Here is a 23,257-nt window from a genome sequence, read left to right on the forward strand (position 1 = left end):
CCAAAGTCCAGGGCCCCCCAACTGACAACCCAGAGAGCAGCAGTGTTTGGGGTAGGAGCAGACAGGCCCAGCAACAGAAGCTGGGCTGGTGATTAGCATGCCAGGACCCACGGAGGGTGATATTGGTTCCTGCAGACATCCTTTCTTCTTATTTTTGAAAACATATTAGAGTTGCAGGGTGGGTGGCCAGCCAGGCCGTATGTTTAGCTATGGATCCTCATTTTATTAACCAAGTTTTGGGGGAAAATATATCCTTCCCATGACAAAAGGGTCCTTTTTCTCAAATTGGCATGAGAACAGCAGGAGGAAACATAATTTCATTTCTGTGGTCATGATGGTGCTAGGATTTAACTTTTTGTTTTGTTTGCTCATGCATCGGGAATGTTGTGACAGTTGTGAAAAGCGTGGAATGGCTGGTTGAGGGAGAAGAGAAATGTTAAGGTTGTGTTTCACAACTGAAGTTGTACATGTGGGGCAATTAAAGGGGGGCAATTAAAGCCACTAAGTCTAGGGGCTAAAACTACTTAGCTGTACCATTGCCCACGGTACTTTTTGAGTGTCCAAAGTACTGCACTTATGTACTAGTAATCCTATAAGGGAGGTCAGTTTCCTTAGGATTATATTGCAGGCCTGGAGCCAGTGGTCAGCTAGGTTAGGCATTGGCCATGGGCTTCAGTAGCTCAGAAGAACCCCACAATGGACCAACTTTGTGGCCCTGCCACTTACCACCCTCTTGGTCTGCCCTCTGACAGACATTTCAGTGGTGGGCAAGTGGCGGTAACACTTTGGACCAGAAGCTGAAGTCGTTTTTTCTAGGCATGCTGTGGCTGCTTGTAAATTTAATGTAACCAAAAATGTAATGCTCCCTCTTCCATTGAACTATGGTAGTGTCAGTGAAAGAAAGAAAAAAGCGCAGTTCTTTCTCTCTTTCTGTGTTTGTGTGTGTGTTGGGGTGTGTAGAAATCCCCCGTTGGCAGCCCAGCTCGGATGGTCCCCCAGATTCTGGCACCATATCTGATGGTGGGGATCTGAGGCTGAAAGATAACAGTTTGGCCTGGATGATGTGACTGTTGGGTGGATTTCTAGCTGGTTGACTAACAGAACCCAAAGAATGCTCACTAATGGATTTGTTGTTGTTCAAGATCTTTATAAACAACTTGGACAAAGGGATTGAGGACAGCCTCATCAAATCTGCAGATGATACCAAACTGGGAGGGACAGCTAATACCTTAGGCTTAGAAGATAGATTCGGAATTCAACACAACAGATTGGAGAACTGGGCCAAAACTAACTAACAAACTGAATCTCAGTAGGGGCAAGTGCAAGGTTCTACACTTTGGCAAGATACAAGATGGGGGACACCTGGCTTACCAGGTGTACATGTGAGAAGGATCTAGGGGTCTTAGTAGACCACAAGCTGAACATACGTCAACAGTGGGATGCAGCAGCAAAAAAGCGAATGCTCTTCTAGGCGGCATCAACAGAAGTATAGTGGAATACTGTGTCCAGTTCCGCGTGCCACATTTAAGAAGGATATTGACAAGTTCGAACACGTGCAGAGGAGACCAAGATGATCAAGGTTCTGGAAACCGAGCAGTTTGGGGCAGTTGAGGGACTTGGGTCCTTTTAGCCTGGAGAAGAGAAGAATGAGAGGAGGTATCATAGCCATCTTCAAATATCTCAAGGGCTGCCATATGGAAGAGGGAGCAAGCTTGCTTTCTCCTGCTCTGGAGGGTAGGACCCAGACCAATGGCTTCAAGTTACAAGAAATGAGATTCTGACTAAACATCAGGAAGAACTTTCTGACATTAAGAGCTGTTAGGCAGTGGAACGGATTCCTTCAGAAAATGGTGGCCTCTCCTTCCTTGGAGGTTTATAAACAGAGTTGACTGTCTGTCATGGATGCTTAAGCTGAGATTCCTGCATTGTAGGGGGTTGGAATAGATGACCTTCGGGGTCCCTTCCAACTCTACAAATCTATGATTGTAAAAGAATATTCTCTTCCTTTCCACCCCACTGACCACCAAATCACATCATTGATTAATACAGCTATTTATTTCTACAAAGAGTACATTTATTATTATTATTATTATTATTATTATTATTATTATTATTATTATTATTTCACAGCCCTATTAATGTGTCTGGTACAGTGCTGAATCAGCAAAAAAAGGCAAAATAAGATTGATCACTGTCCCCTTGGAGTTTACATGCTAAAGAATGGTAAAAAAAAATGAGCAGAGAAATAGGGGAAGCTAGGGATTATGGGTAAGAAGTAAATGTAATCAAATACAGTTTTCACACTAGCCAAGGGACAGGGAATGGCTGAATGTCCCTTCCCAGGTATTCTTGATTCCTACCCCAAAACTGAATGCCAGCTAATTCATCCTACTGATGCTCTGGATAGGGAGAAAGATTATGTTAGAAGGCAGAGGGAGGATTAAGAAATCCACTCCTCTCTCTGGCCTCCACAAGCTTTTCGCAGATGAGGGGTGCCTAAAGTTTATCCTCCCCCATATCAGGCCTTCTGAACCTGTGGCAAGCCCCTCCTCCCATTGGGCAGTGATCCTATTTGTCTTGCTGCCGTGGAAACCCCTTCCTTCTGTTGCCACAGTGACTCTGGGTCACATGGACTTCCCCCTTGCCCAGTTGCCATGGAGATCAAATGAGGGATGATGGAGGCTGAGAAATGATGCTGGGGCCTAGATGCTCTTAATCCCTGACTCCAGTTTAGATCCAGGGAGACTATCAGGGTGGAGTTGGCACTAATCCCTAGGGAATAGGCCCTCCTTGCTCTGAAAAGAACCAGTAAACAGTTACCAGTCAGATAATACCATTGTTTCAATTCTTTTCTTTTTACAGGAGATGTTTACCTTGGATCTCACTGATGGGGTGGTGGTTTGGGGGAGAATTGTAATCTGACTCACTACACTTTGATTTCATCACAGTAAAGCTTGATTTTTAACTCTTTCCCAGAGTCCTCAGATATTTATTTCATAGCCCCAAGAAGTCACTGAGAGCCCCACTTGAACCAAACTTGGCTTTTCCAAGGAAGGTCAAGATAGAAGCTTTGATTGTTTGCTTGCTTGTTTATTGCAGGGGCAGGGAAATATTTTGCAAGCTTCTTGCAAGTGGTAGGGTATTGACATCTGTGTAATGGCCATGTTGTGGCACTGTACTGTACAGGTGTCTGGTCACACCAGAGGCATTCAGGTCCCTGTGAACATGTCCTACTATATTCCAGGTCCTGTCTCCATGAGACTATAATGCCAGACTAGTTCATGAGGTACAGTAGTTTTGGACTTCAGCTTCCATCATCACTGACCACTGGCCATGTTGACAGGGACAGATGGGAATTGCAGCCTGATGCATCTGAAGCACACCAGGTTTGCAAAGGCTGGGACATCCTCCTTAAGAGCGGAAACAATGTGAGGTCGAACTGGTGCAGAGTAAAGTGCAACTGACTCCTAGTTGCGACGACTTGCAAGGTGTGGTTTTACGAATGCAGCCTAAAATTGCGTTAGTTTTCTTTGTAGGTACACAACAGTGCTGACTCATGTTCACTGCAGTCCTGCGATCCTTTTCACACGAACAGCTGCCAAGCAGAGAATTCCACCGTTCAATACCAATGTCTTCAAACAAACAAACATTATCAGCTTAAAGGGAAGCCTTAGTGCAATGCAGGTTCTGTGACTGATGGGGTGAAATGTGCTAAGGACTGTGAGGCCACATATTTTATGTGCAGTTAGGAAAGTGGGGTGGTGTGTGTGTGTGTAAGTGCACAAACCAGAGGATCCAATTATCTTTCAGGAAAAACAAAACATGTGTTCAGATGGTATCACTGCACATTAGCAGTGGTTTCATACCAATTCAAATATCATGGTTTATCCCCAAGGAGTCCTGGGAATTGTCGGTTGGTCAAGGTGCCAGTCATTCTCCAATGGTTATGTCTGGAAAACTCTCTTTGTTAACAATCTCTATATTACTGTGTATGTTTTTGGAGGTTAGTAAAGGTAAAGGGACCCCTGACCATTAGGTCCAGTCGTGACCAACTCTGGGGTTGCGGCGCTCATCTGGCTTTATTGGCCGAGGGAGCCTGCGAACAGCTTCCGGGTCATGTGGCCAGCATGACTAAGACGCTTCTGGCGAACCAGAGCAGCTCATGGAAATGGTGTTTACCTTCCCGCTGGAGCGGTACCTATTTATCTACTTGCACTTTGACGTGCTTTCGAACTGCTAGGTTGGCAGGAGCAGGGACCGAGCAACAGGAGCTCGCCCCGTCACGGGGATTAAAACCACCGACCTTCTGATCAGCAAGTCCTAGGCTCTGTGGTTTAATCCACAGCACTACCCATGTCCCTTTTGGAGGTTAAGAGGCTGTAAATCTCCCAGTCAGCAGCTATTTCCCCCCAGAGGGTCAGTTTGCAGGCTCTTCCTCTGTGAGTTTGGCCAGATTTGGGTCCTCGAGCACAGATTACATTCACTCTACACATGGCTTCCCTGCAAAGAATCCGGGGAACTGTGGTTTCTTAAGGGTGCTGGGAATTGTTGTTCTGCGGGGGGGGGGACTACAACTCCCAGGATTCTTTGGTGGGAGGAGCAATGTGCTTTAAATGGATGGTCTGGATGTGACCTCTGAATCTGAAGGGGTTACTGGTTTTATTTGTATAGCTGCCCTATACTAAATCAGAGGAATAGCCTCTCCAGCCGGGTGTGCTGCCTAATCTGACCTGCAGTGGCTCTCCAGGATTCCTGGAGAAGAGAAGGAGCTTTCCTCCCACGTGCTCCCTGATCCTTTTAACTGGAGAGGCCAGGGATTGAACCTGAGACCTTCAGGCCGGCAACGCGTGTGCTCAGCCACTGAGCTATGACCTCCCTCTCTCCCTTCTCCTCGAGTTTATTCCCCAGAAAATATATCTGAATGGCACTGGTTCCCATAGGGTTTGTTTGGGAGAGAGGGGGACACAGTGTGTTGGGGATCACGATTGTGTGTTCTTAGGATGTTTCGGCACATCGTGCATTGTTTTGAGGCGGTGTGGTGTGTGTACAGGTCGGGGAGGTGAATTGTGCTCCCGAGGGGTGGTGTGGAGCAATGCGGCGTCGGTCCTGGTGAGGGGGGGGTCCTCATTTCAGGGTGGCAGTAGCCCTCAGATATGAAAGGCCTCCGGTGCATGTTTGTCACCTGCTTTGAGAAGGGTTTGGGGATTCCGGCTGCCTCTGAGGGACTGGCAGATTGACACATTTGTGGGTCTCCGTATTCTGTTCAGTTCAGAAGATGCGTTGTGGTTTTGGCGTGTCGTGGGGGGTGGGGTGACACTTTGCCTTTGGGGGACAACTGGATGGGGTTTGAAGTGTGTGCCTACGGAGGCCTGTGGTGAACCGAGAGGCTGTGGGATTCTCCGGAGACTGTGATCCAGCAGAGTTTGGCATATTCCCAATAATTTGTGTGTGTGTGTGTGCTTTGATTTTGGGGGTCCCCATCAACCGGTTTGGTTTGGGGCAGATTGTGCAGGCCAGGCTTGGGGGATCCCCTGCCCCTTCTCTCCCCACCTTGGGCAAGGTGAATTCTGCAGTAAAAGGGGCGGGGCTTGCTGGTGGGTCGGGGTGGGTGCATGAGGGGGAGAGGAGCTGCTGATTGGCTGTTGTGCTGCCCCGGCTCAGACAGCAGCGGCAGGAGTGCGTCGAGTTCTGTCCTTCCGCGCCTGGCAGCCGTGGGCACAGCATCCCTGGCTGGGGCGCAGGCATCTCCCTCCTCTCCCCTCTGTCTGTCTCACTCTTTCTCTCTCCCTTTCTCTTTCGTTCTCTTTTTCCCATTCCATCCATCCATCCTCCTGCCTGCCTGCCTGCCTGCTAGACACCCCTAGGAGAGTCTGGGTCATCCAGACTGAGACGCCCAAGCCGCCAACATGGGGGTAAGTAGCGCATTCCTCTCTTTTTGTGTCTCTCTCTGTGTAGCGAAGCAATACCCCCTGATCAGCACACCTTTGGGTTTCTGTGCATCATTGCACCTGTGTATACCGATGGGCAGCCTTGCTGTGCCCTTGTGTTGCGTACTTGCGCTTCTAAACACGCCTCCGTGCCCGCATTGCATGCACGCGTGTGGCCGCGTGCGCACGACGCTGTACACCCGCATCTCTATCTCTCTCGCACACGCGCGCCATCCCTGTATCTGCCGCTGGCTTACCTCCCTCTCACCCACCTCCTGATGACACATACCTAGAATTCTGCTCGCTTGCGCCTTACATACACAGCAGGGAAATGTCTGTGCAATCCGCGCAGATGTGTCTATGCGCACTCGTGTACGGTGCCCGTGTGACTCCTTCATCCCGTGGATCGCTGTGGATCATGATTTTGTGCGGTGTGCCCCGGCATGTATTTGTATGTGTCTGCGCATGGGGGGAGCGCATGTGTCCCTCTGCAACGGAGGAGCTGGTACCCGTATGAAGCACCCTTCGCCCCCACCCTGCCGGTCACCTTCTTTTCCCCTCTGCCGGCTCCATGCTCACACGCAGCACATCTCTGTCCTTGTCCTTGGAGACAGCGAGGACTGCGAGACCATTTTTTCCCCTGCGTCCCTCCCTCTTTCCTTCTCCGCATCCGCTAGGATGTGCGGATCTCGTCCTGACAGTTCAGGGCATATTTTTAGCTGTGCTGCGATAAACAAAAAGCTTATCATTTATTGGAAAGTGGTGTCCGCGCAGCGAGATTCATGATTTGGTGATGATGATGTGAGATTCATGTCATAGGAACCGAGACTCTCCTTCCTGGGTGTATGTTTTTGGAGAGGGGTGTCTGGAATTTGGGGCGCTTTTTTTGACTTGGATTTCTTGGTGGGGGGCGGCGGAAGGGTATGATAAAACCTTGCAGAGGGAGGGAAAGGGGCTGGCAGGGAAATGGCAGGCAGATCTCTCCCTCCCCATGGGTGACAAGATGTCAGCGCCGGATGGAGAGATGAAGGAGAAAGGATGAGTCATTGGGCTGGAGGTGGGGGGGAGAAAGAGAGAGGGGGGGGAGGAATGGAGGATGAGAGATGATGAGCAAAGGAGAGGAAGAGGGGGAAAGGAGAGGCAGGTTTAGAGGAATGGAAAAAGATGGAGCGAAGAAAGGGAAAGCACAAGAAATGATCGCCAGGCACCCAAAGGCGGTGCTCGGAAGAGGAGGGCGCTGTTATTTCCCCCTCATTGATATTCAGGAGCTGTTCTCTCCTCTGGACGGGGGGGCAGGTGCTAGTGGGGGCTGCGGCATCAGAAGGCAGCAGCAGCAGCCCCCCTCTTTTTGTGTAGGTGGCGCCAGAGGGGGGGGGGCAAACAAGAAACTCACCCCCACCGGTCCCCCTATTTCTGAACTTTTATCATCAACATATGCTGTTGTTGTTGTTGTTGTTATTTAAATTTCTCACCCACCTAGAAATATACTTTGCCCATTTGGTGTCCTTTAGCAACACAGTCCTGGGAGCGTCCAGTGACAGAGAAATTCATTTAGGAAGGTCACCTTTCCTGTTCATTTTCGCCGCCCCCCGCAACTCCACCTTTCCTAGCCTTTGCAACACCCAGCAAAGGGATGTTGTTTGGGAACGGAGGAGGCCGGAGCAACGGAGCTGGGGTACTGTCTAGACCCCTTGCCGCTCCATCATCACCAGGAATGGGAGACATAAACGGGATAGGATTCCCTCTCTACGCGCAAATAAATTCTTGATGGTTCCCAGCGGGAGGAGAGTGGGGAATCTAGCATTAAACGTCCCTATCTTTGGCTGGGCTGGGGGCTGGGGAGAGAATGCAAGAGGAGAAAGGAACAGACTGGGGTCAGAGGAATGATGGCGCGGATTTCCAAAAGACAAGCACTCTTGTCTGTGTATGTGTGTGTGGCTGCGGGGAGCGGCGGGGGGGGGGAGAGGGAGGAGGGAAAGCATATGGGCAGAGAGCGGCTAATCCGCCTTCCTTTCTGGCAAGAGGGAGGGGGCACATCAAAGAGACGGGGAGAGAGAGGGCACCATTGCAGCAGCTGTAACCTTGCAAAGAGCAGGAAGGGGAGAGGTGGAACCGGGGGGGGGGGAGAGAGACAGGAGGGGGAGGGGGAAATGCATAGGACCATCGTGTGAGAACGGCGTTCTTTAGCTGGGGACGCACCATTATTAAGCTTTCTTTTCCCCCTGAAGAGAAAGCGAGGGGGAGGGATTGATGGCTTCTCAGCCTCCCCTTCTGTTTCCATTGCTTCCCCCTCCCACATGAGGTGTCCCCCCCCCCGCCGCCCTCGCTGCCTCCAGTCCCCTTTACAGGCTCCTATATTTGGTGTCTGCGGATAAGGAGAGGCAAGCTCTTGCTGCCAGCGTCTCTCTGCAGCAAAGATAGGAAGGGGTGGGTTTTTTTGTGGGGGTGGGTAGGAAATACTGGGAGAAAGAGAAGCTGGACACAGAGAGGGGGGGTGTTATTCTAGGCCTTGTTTAATATATTATGGGCCTTGGAAAAGGAAAAGGCAGCTGGATCCCTAGATCTGCTTCCTCACCTCTCATTTCTTGGCTGTGGGAGATTCAGGGCCTAGAGAGAAAGGGATTCCCAAGCCAGACCAATGTATTCCCTCTGATTTTTATAGGGGGGAGACACCCTCTTTCTTTCCTCTTCCTCCCCAGGCCAGCCTCTCCCCCCCTCTGCCTCCTCTTGCCTGGGTCACCCTGACCCAGTCACTCCCTCCCCAGGAATTCATTCTGGAGCCCTGCAAAGGCAGCCAGAGGGTGCGGAAGGTGCCTTGTCCCTTTGGCGGGGGATTTGCATTTGCTAGCCTTCTTCATCTGCCTCTTCCTCCTCCTCCTCCTCCTCCTCACTTGGCACAGGGCTCTGCGGCTGGTGAGCCTTGCTGCAGCGCTGGCACCACGCCAGGGATTTCTCCCTTCCTTCCGTCGCAGCGCCGCAGAATATGGGGGTGGCGGTCAGGCCTGATGGAGCTGGGGAGGCCGGCGGGCACCTTGCCAGGTGCTGGGTGCCCAGAGACCCTCCCCGCAAGCTAGGCACGCCCCTCCACAAAAGCCCCCTATCTCCAGCTCAGAGTAACCAATTGCCTTTAGTCATCTCCCAGAAATACATCAGCAGGTTTGGTCCACAGGGACATCCTCTTTTTATAACTAGTGTTATAGGAGGAAGGATGGGTTCCTCTTCTCTGTACTGCAGTATGCCACCCCCCACAAAAAAAAACCCCAAGGGGCAACTGTGGGAGCTTATAAACTCTCCTTTCTCAACCATTGAGCTTATCAAAGAGTAGGACATTTTGCTTGGGGAATACAGTATTGCATTCTAACCACATGCCCCACCAACTGCTTTCCAGGTCTCTTGGGGGGGGGGGGGGAAACACCTTGTGTGAGACTGCAGTATTCTCCACTGTAGGAAATCTGGTAGACATCAGTGTGTGCCACTCTCATGCACACAACTAGTCCGGAAATGGACATGTACCAGTATATGCAAACTGCATATATCTGCATACTGGGAAGGAAAGCACATTGGAAAAGCATTGAGGTGTTGGTGGTTTGGCGAGCATGCAGAGTGCATTCTTTTTCTTTCTCTGTGATTCTGTGCATATCTTGTTCATGGTTGCACATGCAAGAGAGAGACTTCTGTGGGCTTCTAAGTGTATCGCATGCCTGCCTTGGCCCTTGGTGGTTTGGGGCCTCAGTACATGTGAAAATCTGTAAATGTCAGCCTCGCCATTTTGTGTGTGTGTGTGTGGGATTCTACATGTGCATGTATACTGATTAGCATGTCTAAGGGTGTGCATGCTTCAGATACTCTTCTCTCAGGTTGTATACCGCTCTTTCCAAACATCTCAGCTTTCTGCCAACGCTTTGAATTGCAATGGGTGTTCTGACAGGGACATGGGTGAATGAGGACGTCTCTTGAGGTTCCCTCACCCTGAACGGTCATCTGATGACCGGCAGGAGGACAACCCCACTCTCAGTCACAAATCAAGGCCCAAGCTTTTTGCTCATCAGCACTTCTGGCAAAGGGCATCTCAAAGTCAGTCAAGGTCATGGAATATCCTCCTTGGGCCTTAGGAGCACATTTATTCCCTGCATCCTCCTCTTATGTGGATAATGGCCAGGCCAGACTTTAGAGATGAAACTGCATCACAAGCCTATAGATGCCCCTCCCTTTTTCAGAAAGCACACACCTTTTCTCTCACCCTGTTCAGTTCTTAGTGAATCATATTCTAGCATTGGGCCTGGAGAAGGAAGACAGTTTGGAGCTGCGTTCGGATAGAAGTTTTCAGAGATGTGTAAGGTGGAACGATGGGACCACCACTGTTGCTGGTGGTGGCCAGACTCCATCACCACCCTGTCCTGCCATGGTGCAGAGTCAAACAGGTTCTGCAGGTTTTTTGAAATGGGGAATCCTACAAAACCTGCTTCACTGAAGAATGCAGGTGGGCAGAAGAACTTTGGTCAAAAGAGTGTCAGGGGGCAAAAGTACAGTCTGCACACAACTGCAGGTCGCCTTCATTAAGTTCTGTCTCAGATGGGTCAAGGGCAGAGACAAGAAGCAAAGGGCGGAATAGGAGATCTCACAAATCTCAACCTGCTAGCAATGCCCTCGTGTGGGGAACTCCCTGGCAACTACCAATTCTGTTTGCTGAAGATATTGAAAGGATAGGATATTTATGTAGAAAGAGACCTTAGGCCTCAAGCTCTTCTTGTTGCTCCAAAAATCCATGTGCATTAGTTTCTATTCCCCAGTGAAGAAGGAAAGGCGCTTTGTGCATGCTCAGAAGCACCCAGTACTGCGCCTGTTCCAGAGGTGCACCAGGGCTTTTATTAAGCCAGAACTCTGTTCTGCCACCTCTTTCTAGCATACCAGAAGCTGTATATTGGCACAGCGGCCAGAGCTGTGTGACAGAGGCGATGTAATGTGGCTGCAGCGATGCCAGTGGTGGGGCGATCAGGTGGAGCTCCCCCCTAAAAATCTTGACATCTGGGTTGTCCGTCAAAAAAAGAGTGGGAGTTCCTGCACCTCTTTTTCTATATAAAAAAAGCACTGTCATGCATGTATGACAAGGTGCACAGGTTCTGCAGTTAAGGCTTACCATGAATTAAACCTGTGAAAAAGTGCATCTTTCTCAAGTGTTCAAAGCTCTCTGCATATAATATTTCAGTTATGCTCCTCTGTATTCTGTAAGGCAGGCTAGTCAGGCTAGTCGAAGATATGAGAGGTTGAGAGAACGTGTTTTGCCCAAGAGTACCCAGTGAGTTCAGTAGCTGAGATCTTTCCATCTCACAGCTCATTGCCATAGTCCTTGCATGACAACAGCATCAGACAAGCACGTGATGATCTGATCATGTGTATCCCCAGAAATGCATGCATGGAAACAGGCTCCTCTGATACACTGGGTTTGAAACCTGGCATGCAGCAGGTTACATTGTGTGCAGTTACCAAGGCACCTAACACGGGTGCGAATTCTGACACCGTCTTTGAGACCATGTGTGCAGGGCTCAACGGTTTGCCCTCAGAAAGCACAAACTAACCCCTGAGCGGGAACGCATGCGCAGCTCTGATTGCGCAGATCGGCATGATGCACAGCAGTGCGTATGTGGATCCTGGAGGGCCAAAGGGCTCAACGCTCATCAAATGCTGTTGTAGATGCAGTTGCAGTTGATCAGCAGGCAAAGCAGCATAATTCTGGGTCAGTTCATCCAGCCTAGTATTGTCTCAAGCAGAGGGCTTCCCCAGCTCTTTGTCCTGAGATAACCTTTAAGTGGAGGTGCCAAGAACTAACCATGAGGCCTTCTGCATGCCAAGCACATGCTCTGCCACTGAGCTTTGCCTTAGCCAGCTCCTTAGCAAGATGCCACCCTTCCGGGTCTCCTACTTCCCTTACAGGAGCCCCGCAGGGCTTCTTCCATCTTCTCCTGGTGGCAGAACTATGGCAGTCAAAATGTCTCGTCATTTCCCCCCCCCCGGGGGGGGGGAGAAAGCCACAAATTAAATGAGGAAGAAGGAATGGCTTCATTTAGTTAGCTGAATTTCTAGAGAGACAACAACACTAAAACCACAACCCAATAAAAACCAGTAAGTGGATTAAACAAAGGACAAAGATAAATATATAGTATTAATTGTTTTAGGCCAGTGTCTGCTTAAGCCCGTGAAGAATTGTGCTGCTGGAGCAGACCGTGGGAGCCGACTAATCCAGCATTTTGATCCACAGCCAGTGTGGTGTGGTGGTTAAGAGTGGTAGTCTTGTAATCTGGGGAACCGGGTTCGAGTCTCCGCTCCTCCACATGCAGCTGCTGGGTGACCTTGGGCCAGTCACACTTCTCTGAAGTCTCTCAGCCCCACTCACCTCACAGAGTGTTTGTTGTGGGGGAGGAAGGGAAAGGAGAATGTTAGCCGCTTTGAGACTCCTGAAGGGGAGTGAAAGGCGGGATATCAAATCCAAACTCTTCTTCTTCTTCTTCCTTAAAGCTCACGAGCAAAGCATGAAGGTGATAGCTTATTGTTTAGCTCTGGTATTTGAGAATCGGAGATATACTGTTCCTGAACACCAAAGTTCCATTTATCTGCCAGTGCTAACAGACCCCAATAGTTCTCTGTGAATTTCTCTAATCCTTCTGTTCAAGCTAGTGGAGATTACTGTGTTCCATAAACCAATTATGCTCTGTGTGAATTAGGTCTTGCAGAAGACCTTGTTGTTCTATGGACTCTTCCTATACAGCAGGGAGCCTATGGCGTGGTCAGTGGTCAGGGAAGATGGGAATTGTAGCCAAACCTACAGCTGGAAAGTCACAGGTCCCCCATCCTAACATATAGCCAGGAGAGATTTATTGGCTGGTCTCAGTGGTTGTGATGAAGCATAGGAGTCATTTCTTTTGATGATAAGGACTCTTGAACCTTTGGGTGCTAATGGGAGCTGCTTCCATACACAGATAGCTGGGGGTGGGATGCTTCTGCACTGCCGTCTACATGAAACAATTGTACCAATAATGGTGTTGGTTTAGGGGCTGACATTCTAGCGTGTGGCATTTCACCCCCTCGTCTCTGTTTCCTTCTTCCCTCAAACAGTACGGCCGCTCAGATAGCTACCGCGTGGCAACCACGCAAGACAAGCATGATGAGAACCCTTCGCCGAAGAAGACCAAAGCGCAGCAGAAGGTCCGAGATCTGGATGATCTTAAGAAGGAGGTGGCGATGGTAAGTTGATGGTCTGGCACAGCGTGGGGAGGCAGCGCAGATGTAGGAATGTGTGCGGCCTGCTCTTGACCAGTAGATGGTGCTGCAGAGGAGTTTGGGGCATCTAACATCACAGCAGTAGGGAGGACTTTTGTGGGGCAGAAGATCTGGGGCGGTCAGTGGAGACACCACCTAATTCTCTCTCTCTCTCTCTCTGGTGTTTTTCAGACCGAGCATAAAATGTCCATTGAAGAAGTGTGCCGGAAATACAACACAGACTGTGTGCAGGTGAAGGAAGCCATGGATTTCATCCAAGGCGTGATGTTCAACTTTGCTTCCTTAAGGGTTGGGTTGGCAAGTGTTGCCTCGCCCTCCTGGCTAGTGGGGTATTGACGTGGGGGAAACAGCTGGCTGGCAGAGGTGGCCAGCAAGGGACCTGGGCAGTAGCTACCTATGTGGAACAGAACGACCCTGCAGGATTGTGGGAGCTGATCTTTATTTTCTAGATAGAATTGAGGGGGCAGGATGAACAGAGCAGTATTAGGTGCTTTATCAATCATCCAGTCAGTCAGTCAGTCAATCAATCAATCAATCAATCAATCAATCAATCGCCAGCAGACAATAGCCAGTCAACAGCCAATAACAATAGCCGATTATTCAAAAGCTAATAATTTCAGAGGTGCTGCAGCCTCTAAAGCAGAACCTGACAGAAAAGTATGGGAAGCCCTATGCCAGGTATAGGCAAACTCAGCCCTCCAAATGTTTTGAGACTACAGTTCCCATCATCCCTGACCACTGGTCCTGTTAGCTAGGGATGATGGGAGTTGTAGTTCCAAAACATACGGAGGGCCGAGTTTGCCTATGCCTGCCCTATGCAGAATGAAGACAAGAAAAAGGATGCCTTTAAGGTACATGGCTTCTCCCAAAGAATCCTGGGAACTGTAGTTTACACCCCACAGAGCTATAATTCCGAGTAACCCTAACAAACTACAATTACCAGGATTCTCTGGAGGGAATTCATGTGCTTTTAATTTATGGTGGGTGTGCAGCAGGTGGCAGATGGGGGATCAGAGACACCTGTCCTCAAGGGAAGTGGAGATTTATTTTGTCTGTCTCCCCCTCTCAGGGTCTGACCCACAGCAAAGCCCAAGAGATCTTGGCCCGAGATGGCCCCAATGCACTCACCCCGCCCCCCACCACTCCCGAATGGGTTAAGTTTTGCCGCCAGCTCTTTGGGGGTTTCTCCATCCTCTTGTGGATCGGTGCCATCCTCTGCTTCTTGGCCTACGGCATCCAGGCAGGAACTGAGGACGACCCAGCGGGAGACAATGTAAGTTCTGGGGGAATGGCATCTGGGGTGGGGGCATGGAGGAAAGAACAGGGAGGCAAGGCAGAGAGGACGGGACCCCATGCAGCGTCTGAGACGCCAACATCCTGTTTCTGCCCATTGTACAGCTGTACCTGGGTATCGTCTTGGCTGCTGTTGTCATCATCACCGGCTGCTTCTCCTACTACCAAGAAGCCAAAAGTTCTAAGATCATGGAGTCGTTCAAGAACATGGTGCCCCAGGTATGAGAGGAGGAACAAAGAGTTGAGTGAATTGCATGGGCCCATCCTATGAGTCCTACCAACAGGTAACCAATAGCAGGGTGCGAAACCCTCTCTCCAACTGAACTCCAAACTTTGCCCATGGCCCATGAGATTTTGCCAGGATTGATGCATGAACTTCCAGCTGCAGTGATGGCTCCACCCTTTACACTCTAAGGTTCCATCCTGGCTCCACCACCCCTATCCCATCAGGCTTAGCCATGGCCCACCAGATTCCACTTTGTCTATGTCAAGTAGTGATAGCAGTATCTCACAATGAACTAGAAGATACACCTGCATTTTGGACATCGGGTCTCCCACCTGTGAAATGGTTAGAGAAGTAAACAAATAAACCTGCCCCAGTGTGAATAAAATGACACATTAATGACCCACTGCAGACTGGTGCTGTTTGTTACAGGCAGGGTCCTTTACAGGTTGCTACGTGTGTGATGAGTCTTAACGTCATGAGTGATAACCCTATTACTTCCATCTCTCTTGGAGACGATGCTCTAAGGTGGTGTGTTTTAGGGGATCTGTGTGCCAGTAGCCGAGAACCCAGAATGTCTGCCTACCTACCTGAGCCTGCCTCTCTCACCCTGCAGCAAGCCCTGGTCATCCGGGAAGGCGAGAAGATGCAGCTCAATGCCGAAGACGTGGTGGTTGGTGATCTGGTAGAGGTGAAAGGGGGAGACAGGGTCCCAGCGGATCTCAGGATCATCTCGGCTCATGGCTGTAAGGTGAGATCTCCCATACCCTCCACACCAGTGTCTCCAGCCCTCTGCTTCTCAACAGGCATCCGGGACCATCCTCACGGTGTCTTTTGCCATTGGTTTTCTCCCATTCTGAACCAAACATTACCCTGTTCTTGCACTTCCAGTGAGAGCTGTGCTGGTCCATTTAACAGCCTAGTCAATGAATTAATTCAATGAGCATAGATACGCATGAAGAAAAAGAAAAAGAAAACCCAAATGGTTCTGAAGAAAATTGCTTTATTTTAGATAATGCATGAGGCATCCTCTTAAAAAAGCACCCCCTTTTCTCCCTCTGTCTCTCTCCCTAAGGGGAATATCTGAAGCAGGCATCCCCAAACTCGGCCCACCAGATGTTTTGGGACTACCACTCCCATCATCCGTAGCTAACAGGACCAGTGGTCAGGGATGATGGGAACTGTAGTCCCAAAACAACTGGAGGGCTGAGTTTGGGGGTGCCTGATCTAAAACAACTGTGGCTCATCTTAGTTTGCATATGTATTTGCTGTAAAAATTATTTATTTATAAAAAATTTGCAACCTGCTTTAGTCAGTGGCACATATTTTGAGCCAATATTTTTAAATTGCTTAATCCACATTGCTACCCTAAAACCATGAAGGGAAGGTTTTTGGTTTGTTTGGGGTTTTTTTTTAAACATGAGAACTTCACAATGCATTGGGCTTTACCTTTGCCGGAATTTCATAATATATGAAGCAGCTGTGCTTCAGAGCCAAAACTTAATCTTAATCTTGAAAGTCAGACTTTGAGAGCCTTGAATTTATTACATACCACCTTTGAGAATTTGGAAATCTAACATGTGAATTTCCACATCGAAATTAGAACTGGATTTTTAGAACTTCCTTAGGGGGGAAAAGAACTAAATGTGCAGTGTTTTCTCTCCAGGTGGACAACTCCTCACTGACTGGTGAATCAGAGCCACAGACGCGATCTCCTGATTGCACCCATGACAACCCTCTGGAGACAAGGAACATCACTTTCTTCTCTACCAACTGTGTAGAAGGTACAGCCAGAGTTTTATCTGCAGATGTGAGTGTATATAGGAAGCATTTGGAGAAGAGCCTATGGAGAAACCAGCACAGGGTTACATTGCTATGATGGAGGGCATGTCCACATCGATAGCCCTCAATTAGCTTAATGGCCCCTCCTTTTCTCCAAGGAACCTTGGGAACTGTAGTTCTGCAAGGGGAAATAGGGATTTTTAACAGTACAGTTCCTGGTGGGAATGAGTCCTTGACTGGTTGCCCATCTGCTACTGGGCCAAGTTCAAGGTGTTAGTATATGGAGCCCTTAACAACTTGGGACCAGTTTACCTATGAGATCGCCTTGCGCTGCATGAACCCAAATCAGCTGCTTTGATCGGCAAAATGGGCACTACGACAGCTGCCACATTTGACCCCTTCCGCATTTGATCGCTGAGTGTGGCAGCACCTAACCTTGGGAACTCCTTGCCCACTGAGATCAACCAGGCGTCTTCACAGAACTCTTTTGGGCGCCTGCTAAAAGCGGTCTTGTTTAGACAAGCCTGGCCAGATGCTTAGTAGGTAGAGGCCATTTTAATCTGTTTTAGAATTTTAACTTTGGTACAGTTTAAAGCAGAGCTGCAATTTTTTCTTGTTTCAACTTTCTGGAAACTGTTTTGTGGTAGGGTTGTGTGTTTTTTTAACGATCAAGCAGGGTATAATTTTTTTGTTCTAACCAATTAACTCACTCTCTCCTGCCTAACAACAGTTCTCAAGATTCTTTTTTGGGGTGGTGGTGGTGTTGGTGGTAACAACTATTAAACTGGCAGAAACCTGGTAGGAATCCGTGGTGCCCATCGAGTTGTCTCTCATCTCACCAGGCACGGCACGCGGGGTCGTCATCGCCACAGGGGACCGCACCGTGATGGGCCGAATTGCCACACTCGCCTCAGGCTTGGAAGTTGGCAAGACCCCCATTGCAAGGGAGATTGAGCACTTCATCCAGCTGATCACCGGCGTGGCTGTCTTTTTGGGGGTTTCCTTCTTTGTCCTCTCTCTGATTCTGGGCTACACCTGGCTGGAAGCTGTCATCTTTCTCATTGGCATCATTGTGGCCAACGTCCCCGAGGGGCTCCTGGCTACAGTCACCGTAAGTAACTCGGGGCTGTAAATGTTCTATGGAGAAGGCAATCTAGGTCTGCAGCTGGAAATCTTGTGGGGAGAGAGATCTGGCAAGGGGTGACATTTTAAGTCCACGCAAAATGGCAAATCCCTACCTCCAGCTTGCCCTAGTATGTTTAAATCAAAGTGGTTTGACCACCTCTGACTCGTGTTTTTCCCCTCAAGGTATGTCTGACCTTGACAGCCAAACGCATGGCCCGCAAGAATTGCTTGGTGAAGAACTTGGAGGCCGTCGAGACCCTGGGCTCCACCTCCACCATTTGCTCGGACAAAACAGGGACCCTGACTCAGAACCGTATGACCGTTGCCCACATGTGGTTCGACAACCAGATCCATGAGGCTGATACTACTGAGGACCAGTCTGGTGAGGGCAGGAAGAGTACCCCTTGTTGGTCTTGGGGTGGGGTGTGCGATGAGAAGTTGGCACGATGCATCTTCATGTGTGAGGCATTGTGAAATGGGGCAGCTCCTCTCTCTCTAGATTTTTCTCCTCACCCCATTCTCCAGTTCTTCTCAGGCCACATCTGCACCATAAATTTAAAGCGCTATGAACGCTGCTTTCACAGTCATTCCCCAAAGAATTCTGGGAACTGTGTTTTGTTGTGGGTGCTAAGAGTTGTTAGGAGAGCCTCACAGAGCTACAATTCCCAGAGTTTCCTGTGAAGAGGGATTGACTGTTAATTCTGTAGCTCTGTGAGGGGAATATGGGGTGTCCTAACAACTCTCAGTACCCTTAACAGAATTCTTTGGGGTAAATCATGACTGTTGAAGTAGCATCGTCGTATTTTAATGGAGTGGATGTGGCCTTGGCTCTACAGCCCATTTCCATTTCCTCCCTCAGCTTAGAACGTCTCTGTTCAGTCCTTTCATCTGACTTCCCCTTCTTTGTAGGCACGGCCTTCGACAAGAGTTCTGCCACCTGGGTGGCTTTGTCCCACATCGCAGGGCTTTGCAACCGAGCTGTCTTCAAGGGAGGTCAGGAAAATGTGCCCATCCTCAAGGTGAGAGCAAGACACCGTGAGAGAATGTGAAGGACACCATAGTTGGGTCTCAACTGGGAGGTGAAAAGTCAGGTATTGGGGTGGCACTTGGACCTATGCTGAATATTATTTCAGACCAAGATGCCCTTGGTGTAGTTAGGTTTAAAGGTGGGTGCCCTCATTTCTCTCATCTCCTTACTTGAGTGATAATAATAGTAGTAGTAATAATTAATTCTACTATTATGTATCAGCTTCCACACACGTCTTAAGGTGATGTACGAGATTCGACAACAACACAGAAAATAACATCAGATAGATAAATTTAAAAACAATACAAAGCAGACACCCATGGCAGAGATCATTCAATTAGGAAAGCTTTTCAGAACAGAAATGTCTTTGGTTGTTCTGGAAAATAGCATCGTTCGTGGTTGACAGTTTGAAGTGTGTGAGATATGGAGGGTGGCCGTGAGGGAAAGAGATTACAAAAGATTGCTGTGACTTCTGCCAAGCAAAGGAATGTGGTAGATGAGGGGGGCACTGTGAGAGAGGGAAATGGCCGCCTCTCTGGTTTAAAAGAGCCTCCATTTCTTCACAGCGTGACGTGGCAGGAGATGCTTCTGAGTCTGCCCTGCTAAAGTGCATTGAGCTCTCATCTGGATCCGTCAAGCTGATGAGGGAGAAAAACAAGAAAGTGGCTGAGATCCCGTTCAACTCCACCAACAAATACCAGGTATAATGTCTCAGGGTGGCCCTGTCAACCTTCAAAATGGTGTCAGCCATGCTAAGAGGTCCAGGGCAAGGTGACATTCCACATTAACAGAATATCTCCCTGTACCAGGGCGCTTGAAAAAGCCAGTGGTATTCCTTGAGTGGGGAGCCGCAACATTAATAAAACTCCACAGCTGCTCTTCAAGATTTGATGGCATTTGCTAGAACCTTCTCTCCAATATTCTCTTCCTATTCATGTATAAATGCAAGTCATCCACACCCTAGAGCAGGCATAGGCAAATTCTGCCCTCCAGATGTTTTGGGACTACAACTCCCATCATTCCTAGCTAACAGGACCAGTGGTCAGGGATGATGGGAATTGTAGTCTCAAAAAATATTTGGCGGGCCAAGTTTGCCTATGCCTGCCCTAGAGCTTCATCTTCCCACGGTCCTGTCTTCTAGAATTTTCCTTCGTAGCTTTTCACCTCACTCCAAAATGACTGGTATAATACTTTCCCTCAGGCTCAGGCTCATTTTCTTTTGTCTTTGCTCATATTCAAAATTATCTCGTGACATTGCAAAACAGACCTTCACTTTTCATAACAATCCAAAAACTATTAAGTCAAATACAATAACATTCTATAACCTTCTCGTTTGTGGCAAGGCCGTGGCCATGTGACATTGAAGCCGGCGAACGCAGGATCTATCAGTGAGAACAACGATCAGATCTTAGCTTGTGAAAAGGGAGCTGCGTAAATGCATGGGACTTTGCCAGAGATTATAACTCTGGCTCCTCTTCAGCCGAAGGGAGGAAGTCTCTTCTCCTGTTCCCAGGAGTGATCACATAGCTGTGGTTGACATATGTATCTTCCAGCTCAGCAGAGCAGGAACTGCCCCACCTCATCCCACCCCTCCAAGATCTTAAAAGGCTATGATGACTCTTCCTAGCAACCTGACACTCCTCTGCAACGGGGAGTGAGGATCCCATTGTGGGTCTGGTTCTAGCCGCTAAATTGTGTTCCACAGTTCCCATGGAGAGGACTGAGTCAGTGTTCCCAATACAGTTCCTCATTCCAGGATTCTCAGGCCCATCAGCCTTAATCCTGCCTCTTTAAATGACAGCTGGAGAGGATTAATCAGGATTCCCTGTGGCCAGCAGTCCGGAATGATTGGCCTCACTGAACAAGTCCCTCTGGAGCCAGGAAGGTAAATTGAGGCCTGCCTCTGCCCAAGCCAAAAGTGGAACCAGCTATGCCCTGTGATGCATCTTACAGCCCATCACCATAATCTGATGCCCTACGTCATGTCGGCTGCCATGCCAGCAGGGCTTCATGTAAGCCTCGCTTACCCAGATCAGTTGAGTTTGGCCATTGACCGTCATGGTATCCAAATATAAATGAATGGTGGAAATCAAAGCACTTTCATCACCAAGTGCCTTGGGTGCCAAAGAGCAGTGGAAAACACGGACAGGTTTTTTATTATTATTATTACTTTTTTATTGATTTTCAAAAACAAAACAAAATTAAATAAAACTTTAACATTCAACCTTTTTTATCTTCTTATTTACCCTGCACAATTTCGCGCCCGAACTTTCCTCTTTCTCTGCTTCGGTTTTCCCAATTTACATCCATTCCTGCAGATTCTTAATTACATTCTATATACATCACAAGATTTATGTTAGCCCTGCTACAGTTTTTAAACTTCTACAGTTATTTCGTATATACACAACAAATTTACTCCACTCCTCCTCAAACTTTGTCACTTTTTGGTCTCAAATTTTATAACTCATTTTTGCCAATTCATTATACTCAAATAATTTCGTATGCCACTCCATTAGGGTTGGTAACTCTTGGGATTTCCACTTTTGAGCCACAATAATCCTTGCGGCAGTTGTGGCATACAAGAATAATTTGCAGTCTTCTTTTCTCACTTCATCTCCTATTATACCTAATAAAAAAGCCGCTGGTTTCTTTGGGTGGGAATGTATATTTGAAAATTTGAAAAACACGGACAGTTGAATGTTTGTTCCCCAAAATTTACATCATGGAATCACAGAACTGTAGAGTCGGAAGGGACCCCAAGGGTCATCTAGCCCAACCCTCTGCGATGCAGGAACATTTTGCCCAACGTGGGGCTTGAACCCACAACCAGCATTACCAGCAGAGCTATCCCAAGGATCATCAAACATGAAAGCTGTTTTGCTTCACACCGACCTAGTTCTCCTGCAGAAATTCGTAATGGATTCTAACCACACAGACAGGGTAAAAAAACCCAGCCACCGGTTGATGTATTGTTTCACAACCAGAATATTCCGAAATAAGAAAGGTCAGCTGGAGGCAGGTGGGCAACATTGGGCCCCAGGAGTGTTGTATGGGTAGGCTGAACAATTTATTAAAAAGAGCCACCATATATTTAAAGCTCTGTTATAACACTTTGGACAGCCATTACTTTCCCTGAAGAATCCCAGGAGCTATAGTTTGTGAAGGGTGCTGAGAGTTGCTTTGGAGACTCCTGTTCCTCTCAAAGAGCTTCAATTACTAGAGTTTCCTGTGGGGGGGGGGGGATTGATTGCTAAACCACTTTAGACTGTGGATGTAGGATTCAGTGTTCTCCCAATTTTAATTTTAATTTTAAATACAAAACCCTATCACTCCATTACTCACGGAAATATAGTACATAATTATAGAATTGTAGAGTTGGAAGGAGCACTGAGAATCATCTGGTCCAACTTCCTTCAATGCAAGAATCTTAACTAAAACACCCAGGACAGATGACCATCCCACCTCTGCTTAAAAGCCTCCAAGGAAGGAGAGGACACCATCTCCGGAGCGGGTCCGTTCACCATGAGAAAGTTCTTCCTGATGTTTAGTCGGAATGTCCTTTCTTGTAACTTGAATCCATTTGTTCGGGTCCTACCCTCCGGAGCAGGAGAAAACAAGCTTGCTCTGTTTCCCACATGGCAGCCCTTTAGATATTTGAAGATGGCTATCGTACCTCCTCTATCCAGTTTCTTCATAGCCCTTATTGCTGGAGGGACGCGGGTGGCGCTGTGGGCTAAACCACAGAGCCTAGGGCTTGCCGATCAGAAGATCGGCGGCTCAAATCCCCACGACTGGGTGAGCTCCCATTGCTCAGTCCCTGCTCCTGCCAACCTAGCAGTTCGAAAGCACATCAAAGTGCAAGTAGATAAATAGGTACCGTTCCAGCGGGAAGGTAAACGGCATTCCCGTGCGCTCTCTGTTTCGCCAGAAGCGGCTTAGTCATGCTGGCCACATGACCCAGAAGCTGTACGCCGGCTCCCTCGGCCAGTAAAGCGAGATGAGCGCCACAACCCCAGAGTCGTCCGCGACTGGACCTAACAGTCAGGGGTCCCTTTACCTTTACCTTTACCTTTACTGTACCTCCTCTCAGTCTCCTCTTATCCAGTTTCTCCATAGCCCTTATTGCTGGTGAACTAGCTTACTACATGCAGGGAACTTCTTTACACGGACGACAATTTAAAAACGTTTGAAGTGGTGCAGTCAATCATTTTGCACCTTACTTTGTGTTTAAGATACGGGCTGGTTCTACCTGGCGCACTGTCTTCAAATAGCACCTCGGGTAGGATCTGGGAATGCTACCGCTCTTTTTTCCTCTGTCCCACAGCTCTCGATTCACGAGACAGAAGACCCCAATGATAACCGCTACCTGCTGGTGATGAAGGGTGCACCTGAACGCATCCTGGACCGATGCTCCACCATCCTCTTCCAAGGCAAAGAACAGCCCCTTGACGAGGAGATGAAAGAAGCTTTCCAGAATGCCTACCTGGAGCTGGGAGGTCTTGGCGAGAGGGTGCTAGGTATGCATGGTTGCGGAGAGGTGTGGGGAATGGACTCCCTGGGTGAAGATGGGAAGAGGGCTGGAGAACGTGAGATGCAGGTGGACAG

At 48.7% G+C, this 23,257-nt stretch overlaps 1 protein-coding gene across 1 annotated transcript in view; it reads left to right on the forward strand.

Annotated features, from left to right (window-relative positions):
- Nucleotides 1–5,672: 5,672 nt before the first annotated feature.
- ATP1A3 (ATPase Na+/K+ transporting subunit alpha 3) overlaps nt 5,673–23,257 on the forward strand; it is a 33,983-nt gene continuing 16,398 nt past the window's right edge. Inside the window, exons 1-12 of the mRNA XM_083753668.1 lie at nt 5,673–5,912; nt 13,038–13,166; nt 13,374–13,433; nt 14,272–14,475; nt 14,601–14,714; nt 15,335–15,469; nt 16,385–16,502; nt 17,343–17,611; nt 17,809–18,007; nt 18,535–18,644; nt 19,219–19,353; nt 22,977–23,169. Of these exons, the coding sequence (XP_083609794.1) occupies nt 5,907–5,912; nt 13,038–13,166; nt 13,374–13,433; nt 14,272–14,475; nt 14,601–14,714; nt 15,335–15,469; nt 16,385–16,502; nt 17,343–17,611; nt 17,809–18,007; nt 18,535–18,644; nt 19,219–19,353; nt 22,977–23,169 (1,672 nt within the window). The 5' untranslated portion in view covers nt 5,673–5,906. The remainder of the gene's footprint in view (nt 5,913–13,037; nt 13,167–13,373; nt 13,434–14,271; nt 14,476–14,600; nt 14,715–15,334; nt 15,470–16,384; nt 16,503–17,342; nt 17,612–17,808; nt 18,008–18,534; nt 18,645–19,218; nt 19,354–22,976; nt 23,170–23,257) is intronic.

This window comes from Podarcis gaigeae (assembly GCF_964106915.1).
Source record: "Podarcis gaigeae genome assembly, chromosome: 8".
Lineage (NCBI taxonomy): Eukaryota > Metazoa > Chordata > Lepidosauria > Squamata > Lacertidae > Podarcis > Podarcis gaigeae.